At 32.9% G+C, this 7194-nt stretch overlaps 1 protein-coding gene across 4 annotated transcripts; it reads left to right on the plus strand.

Annotated features, from left to right (window-relative positions):
• The first annotated feature begins 288 nt into the window (after window positions 1-288).
• On the plus strand, window positions 289-4856 carry LOC110028600 (protein ABIL3-like). 4 transcript variants are annotated; one of them, XM_020730511.1, is made up of 10 exons: window positions 289-470; window positions 580-908; window positions 1674-1756; window positions 1858-2008; window positions 2482-2581; window positions 2667-2756; window positions 3425-3464; window positions 3547-3653; window positions 3720-3823; window positions 4586-4856. In XM_020730511.1, exons 2-10 carry the CDS (start codon window positions 801-803, stop codon window positions 4754-4756), a joined length of 954 nt encoding a protein of 317 aa, XP_020586170.1. In that variant the 5' UTR covers window positions 289-470; window positions 580-800; the 3' UTR covers window positions 4757-4856. The 4 variants fall into 4 exon arrangements, with proteins under 4 accessions (XP_020586170.1, XP_020586171.1, XP_020586169.1 ...); XM_020730512.1 differs by having other exon boundaries at window positions 720-908; XM_020730510.1 differs by having other exon boundaries at window positions 767-908.
• The last annotated feature ends 2338 nt before the right edge of the window (window positions 4857-7194 follow it).

A 7194-nucleotide genomic window follows, 5' to 3' on the forward strand; every position in this document is an offset into this window, starting at 1 on the left:
AGAAAATCTCCACATTCCAACTCATTTTAAAAAATAATAAATGGCCATTTTGCATACATACCAACAGATTCTTACATATTTTTACATATCTAATAGTAAAATTTTATTTTTTATATTTATATCACCCAAATTTTATATATCACATAAAAAAATATTTTTATTTTAATATCTAAACTATGAAATATATATGTTTATAAATTATATATATATATATATATATATATAAAAGATTTATCTTTATTTTTATCCAAAATGTCCTTCTAGCAAGATTTGGGGAGAGCCCCTAAAGATCATTAAATGCACTCTTGATGGTGCGAAGCACGTCTCTTAAAGAATATGAACATGTAATAATAATGGCATTGTAGTCGGATTTGGAACTTGGAAAAAAGCACTGAGGACGGCTCGTCCTCTTCCTCGGTTCTGTTTCTTATCTTCAAGGCTTTTCCTGCTAAGAGGCTTTCTGAACCCAGGTAATAGATCTGATTAGTAAAAGCTTCCATTCTGAATCCCATAGTTTACTCCTCAGATAACTTAGAACTTTAATGTGAGTTGTGTTTCTTTCAATTTTCGTGCCTTTAGGGAACCCAGGATTCATTGTATTGAGTCAGAAAGAACAGTTTGATTTATGGATGAAAATGAGAGAAAACATTGGGGTTTAGTTATCTGGGAAGAAGATTTTTCTGCGTCATTTTTTGAGTTATTTTTCTCTCGCTTTCCAGTGGTCTGGTGAAGGGAACTAAGGGAAGGCTTTTGGCTTTGGTTGTAGGGTTAGGGCAAAACAAAGATAAGGTACAGCGGCTATGGAGACTCTGTCTCCATCTTCTTCTTCTGTTTCAGCTCGCCGTGAGGCGTCTACCTTTGATGAATTCTCTATGCAGCAAAGCTTGCTCTTCACGGATAGCCTCAAGGTCCCTGACCCCACCTGTATTCATTAATGACATATAATGAGATAAGCAATGAAGAAGCTTCTTCATTGATATTCCACCTAACTCAATCTGCTTTTGTTCTTAGATTGTTGAAACTTTTATTTGATTTTTTGTTTTTTATTGTATTGTATTGATTTAAGTGTAGAGAATGAAGTGAAAGTTCTAACAAGATTATGAGTCCAGAAACATTGATTTGATCTTCTTAAATCCTATTTTTCTTTTCTGTCAACTTAAATTCAGTATGCCCCGGCATCCAAATCTAACCTTGGGGGTGCTAGAGGGTACAAATTAACCAAATTATCATCTGTTTAATTCGCTAGATAAAATAAATTTTATGGATGATTGAAATTGAATAGATGCATGCCATAACATTGTTGACTTAATTGTAACTTAGAACAAAAATATTTATATGATTCTATGTTTTAGTCCTTTAGGAGAATATCATAGTAATTTTTTCATCAAGACTTGAATTTAATTCCTTTTTTTTTAGTACCTAGTCTCCCCACAACCTCCTCCTCCCTCTACCAATTTGTTTTGATTTATTTGACTTTATTTATGTTGTATTTTGTTTTCAACAACTTAAATTTAATTTTATGATTCTCTTTATTAAGAAGATGCATAATTTGATTATTATTCAAGTTTTATGGTGAAAGTTAGTTTTTATTCCAAAGTAATATGCATAACTATTCCTATGTTTAGGAACTGATTATTTGATTATTGGTACTACTTCTACTGCTTGATATCCAGGATTTGAAGAACTTGCGGTCACAACTGTACTCTGCAGCAGAATATTTTGAATTTTCTTACAGTAACGATGAGCAAAAACAGATGTATGGTAATCCTGTAACACTTTCATAGCATCAAAATAAGGGAGCTTTTGCAGTATTTCTCTCTTGTTCCTAACTTGGTACATTTTATGCATTATATGTAGAGTAATGAATACATTGAAAGACTATGCTGTTAAAGCTCTTGTTAATACTGTGGATCACTTGGGCTCAGTCTCTTATAAGGTCAATGGCCTCTTCGATGAAAAGGTCGATGAGGTTTCCGGAGCTGAACTTCGCTTATCTTGCATCGAACAGGTATTTCTTCTGATAAATTATTATCTCCATTATACCAATTTTAGTGCTTCTTGTAATTTACTACCATGATGCTTAAGTTTTAAACGATTGGGAAGTTTGCATACATACCACACAATTTTTATGTGTTTGCATATCTTTCACCCAATTTTTGATATTTACATTTGTTACACTTTGGTGCCATAAACCTATGCATGATAATGTGTATTTCACCTTTTAAAAATGTAGTGATGGTGGTATTTTTGATGTAATGTTAAAAATTTGAGTGATACACAATATTTAGATGTTAAATATGTAAATATATAAGAATTATGTGGTATGTATGTAAGTGCCCTACATAATTTAAATGTTACGAAGTCGAAACCAGTTGTTGGAACTAAAATTTTCATCACAATTTTAAATAACTCATTGTACATTATGTAGTATATTCACCTTTTCATTGGTTGAATTATGAGTTTTTCGTGTGACAATTCCAGAGAATTCGAACATGCCAAGAGCACATTGATCTTGAAGGGCGAGCTCAACAGTCTCTAGTAATTGCTGCTCCACGATTCCATAAACGGTATATAATACCAGGCAAGTTTAAGTTCTTAAAATAATTCGCTGATTGTCCATAAGTTTTTTTCCAGGTCTTATAATTTGTTTATTTTAATTTTCTCAGAAGGTGAACCACTGCCTGAATCAGGCTGGAAAGCTACAGCTGTGAATCAAGAGCGCAAGGGGGATCTGGAATCTCAAGAGTTCTGCGCTGGTGATGTCACTAAACTCGGTCATATGTATCTTGAATGAATAATAATGAAGAGGCAAACCACAAACATAAATTAAGAGATAAAAGAATTACTTGGAAAGTTATGGACGGTAAAACCCACTTGCAGAGGAGATCATTATATGGAAAAATAAAGTTGCAAGCGGAGAGTAGCAGCTAGGGGTTTGTATTATTTGGTCAAAATTGAAAATTTGAACCAAACCGTCAGTTCGGTTTCAAAATTACAATTTGGATTTTGGATTTTAAAACCTAAATATTCAGATTTCGTTTATTGGTTCAGTTTTAATTTTTATTTAACCAATCAAAAGGAAAGACCAAAAATATGAAATTTAATAGAGGATTCATGAAATTAAATCAATATTATACATGTTAGATTTATAATTCTTGATGTTTCTCATAATCAAACTCCAATTAACAACAAAATTTTGATTTGTTCACAGTGAACCCCTTTAAACTAAATTAAATTTTTGTTCGTCTGTTTGATTCTATCAAAATTTAGATTGGTTTGGTTTTTTCGGATTTCAGATTTTGGTTGCAGTTTGTTTGATCAATTTGAAACTGAAAGTGACCCATCCAAACTGAGTGAATGGGGCCCCCCCCCCCACCCGCCCCCCACTCCATTCATTATGATATATATGTTTTCTTTTTTGCAGGCATTTACTCCACTTTGAGAGACAGACCTCCTTCATTCAGGTAATGAAATGAAGTATCACTTTATTTCCTTATTTTTACTAGAAAATTCTTAGTGTATGATATGATCGTAAATTGTAAGCAGAAATTTACGTTTCTCATCGCCTTCTCCCACCACACGTGCGCGCTCTGAATCACCTCGGAAAGGGCGATCACCCTCACCTTCTCCGCGACCTGGAAAATTCTCAACCGGTACTTTTAAGTTTTTTTATCAGCTAATGCTGTACTGTAGATTGATTATTATTCTTTTGGAAACAGATAAAAGAGCAGTCTCACCCTTGCCAGCTACAAATCCATTTAGGCGCTCTGGTTCAATTTCAGTTAGGCCAACTATTCTAAACTCATCGAGTAGTGTGCGACGGGTATGAATTGATAACTGCCTATCATTTTCATTCGAAGTTTATTTTAAATTATGCGCCATAGATAAACTGTAATTGGCAAGAGTAAAGAAACTTTTTTTTTTATTTATTTTTTTTTGAGGAGCTGTTTGAGATTAAATTTGACTGATTTAGTTGTATTTTATTTATGGCATGTCTTAATGGAATGTATAATGTATTATTAGGTACAATAAATGCATGATGCTCAAGACGAACCAAATATAGGAAAATTAATTAAATCCACCTCTTCTATGACATCAGATAATATGCCTCTTTGGCTATAAGTAGGATTTAGTAAATGCTGGAACATCAGATTTAGTAAATTTTTCTAGATCCTTATAAATTATTTTACTATATTTATTTCAGGATTTATGATTTGTGACAGTAAAAATTCTTAAATCTGTTAAATCCTCGGAATTGTGGGATTTAAAAAACCTTAGATTTAACCTATAGTGGCATTGAAAAGCGCCCAAATTTCTGTTTGGTACTTTTTTGAGCAAAAACATGCTTAAATCCTTCCTTAAATAGAAAATCCTTCCTAAAATAGGATGCCTAACTGCTCTAAACCATTCTGAAATTTAGAAGGTTTATTATCTAGCCTCTTTTAAAATGGTTAGTTTTCAGTGACTTTTGAGCATTTTTTCCTGTACTGATTGGGGACTGAAATGTGGAGAATATTGCTTACTATTTGTCAATTTCTATATAAGATATATAATTTCTTCTTTTTTTTTTTTCTTTCTGATTCAGCTTCCTGTCGAGGCTCACAAGTCATTCTCAATGAAATTGCATGCTGAGAGAAATGAAAATAAGGAGAGTGAGCGACTTCCAAGCAAAAGCAAAAGCTTCCTAAAAACCCTTCTTACTAAGCGCAGATCAAAGAAAGACGAGATGCTGTACAGCTTTATAGATGAATATTGATGCAGTTTACATCTAATATTGCATTTATATTTGCCTTGCTTTGCTTTCACTTATTCAATTTATCTCTACAGAAAAGGTGGCATATAAAGGTTATATTACATTTCTTGTCCATATTAATTATTTATGAGCATGTAAGAAAACCAAATGAGACTGAAAGATTTTGTAAAACTAAAAGATCACGTCGCTGATTTTTTTTCAAATATATAACATGAACTATTTTGTTAATTTTTCATTTTATGTTAAATAAACATCCTTAAAACACGAATTAAACACAAAAAAATGTTATTTTGACAATTGTTCCCTTGGTGATTGCACCATTTCTAGCTGAATTACAAAACAGAGCAGAGACGCTAGAAGAATTTTATGCTGCAGTGATGCTAAAAGAAATTTTTTTTACTAGCATCATATTTCTAACTGAAGCTCGTTGTATTTCATTTTTCACTAATCAAATACAAAAAAGAAAAAAATAAAAATAAGAATATCCAGAATGTAGTTCCTTAGTCTTTGTTACTCCCAACCCACTTAATGCCACTTGGCTCTTCACTCCATATGTACATATGTACTTAATAGTAACATCTCTGTTGACATTTGGATGGTTGTCGCATGCCCCTTGTAACTCGTCAATAGATCCTATGTCATTTTGCTCATAAATGAACATCACATATCTGTGAAATATTAGTTGCTGACCTAATATCTCTTAGAAATTAAAGCGTTTATCGAAGACATTGCAGCGGTTGGTTATCATATAGATCAGAAAGGTGTTATATTATACATATTCAATGTCTTGAAATCCACATATCAAGTCTTTTATGCAGTAAACAAATTGGCTTCTCGTTTGAATGTGTTAAAGACAACATTATACTTGATCCTTAGCTTGACCTCATTGTGCCTCATAACCATGGCAACTCCAAACTCTAGTGTGGACATGGCCTTGGCTTCAACAATTCGACCTCATCTCAAAGGAGTTCTTCCAACCAAAATTCAACAATTATCCTATAAGCCTTTTAGGATAATAACTGCCCCAACCCCCGCCCCCGTTGCTTCCTAAGACAATTCTAGATTTTAGAGTCAAATGTTTCTTACATCAAACTTCAATTAACTTCAACTCGCCGCCCCCACATAATTGAATGAAGCAAGTGATTGTTAACAACGGGTAATAGATATTCATTCAACGCCAACGCCCAAATGAAAACTCATACTCCCTAAACTTTGACATGTCCTCCTATCATATAATCTCCTCTATATAGACAAACTTATTATTGATAACAATTTCGTTGTTTTCATTGTCTCCTGTTTCTTCGTTTAGACACAAAATTCTCCTCTGAGGCCATAACTCTAGTGGTCTCTGCCCTGTCCCCTCTAACGTTGCAGCTTATTCTCCCATCATGTCTTATCGGACTTAACCTAATGACTCTAGCACAAACATCTAGGGCATCATAATCTTGAAATTCTTTCCACCATTACCTAGCAAGATACTTCCCTTGATATTTCTTTCACTCAAATTTTCTATGATGGCTACGATAGAAACAATAGTCGCAAACAACCCTTTTTTTCATTTGTAAAATACCTATAAAAACATCATAACTCATCTACTCAATGTTTCAGGTATGTCCCTAGTTATATTTACACAGGGGTTGCAATTGGTTACATTAGATGAATCGATTTACAAATTAGTCAAATTGAATGAAATCTAAATCCGAAACCCAAAAGATAACTTACTAATTTTCTACTAAAAAATGATCTAATCGAAACTCTAATATCGATCAAATCATTGCAAAATTTTGTGCTGCATGATTTGGAGCAAATTAAAATTATTATGGTTTGATGATAGTGGGGAATGATTGAAAGCCGATTTAATGCCAAAAATTTTATGTTTTGGTTTGAGATGTCGGTGGGGAATACAATAGCATTGTTTAAAAACTATAATAACGATGGCATCTTATGCAAATATTTGACAAATAATAAAATAATGTTGATGAGTATAAGCATTACCAGCTTATTGAAATTACTCTCTTATACGATGTACATTTATTATACATCACTCTCTTAATGTTAGCCTATCTTATTCTATCAAAACCCCTAACACAACCTTTTCCTATCAAGTTCACTATAACAATTTTTTATCACTATCATCCCAAAGTCTTGGGGCGTCTTAATACCCATCATTTCAACCTCGCTCCTAACATAAGCTTGCTCCTTAATCTACATGTCATATTTTTCCTAAATATCCATTTACACATAAATGTTACAGTCATTTTAACCCTTGCATTACCAAGATTATAGTATTTTAAGATGACATTTACGAACATACATATCCTTATACTTCACCTCCCACTTTCCTGCCTATAATAACTTCACCATTTATTCAGTTACCTCATATACTAATGCCTGCCTCACACATAACTCCTCAATTCATTACCTCACCTACGTGAACTATT

The sequence above is a fragment of the Phalaenopsis equestris genome, unplaced genomic scaffold (genome assembly GCF_001263595.1).
Source record: "Phalaenopsis equestris unplaced genomic scaffold, ASM126359v1 Scaffold000517, whole genome shotgun sequence".
NCBI classification, from domain to species: Eukaryota; Viridiplantae; Streptophyta; class Magnoliopsida; order Asparagales; family Orchidaceae; genus Phalaenopsis; species Phalaenopsis equestris.

Excerpts from the sequence above, each read along its gene's own strand:
- LOC110028600 (XM_020730511.1), top strand. The coding sequence starts at position 801 with ATGGAGACTCTGTCTCCATCTTCTTCTTCTGTTTCAGCTCGCCGTGAG. Across the intron at positions 909-1,673 it reads TCTTCACGGATAGCCTCAAG|GATTTGAAGAACTTGCGGTC; the intron begins GTCCCTGACCCC and ends CTTGATATCCAG. Across the intron at positions 3,465-3,546 it reads GACAGACCTCCTTCATTCAG|AAATTTACGTTTCTCATCGC; the intron begins GTAATGAAATGA and ends AATTGTAAGCAG.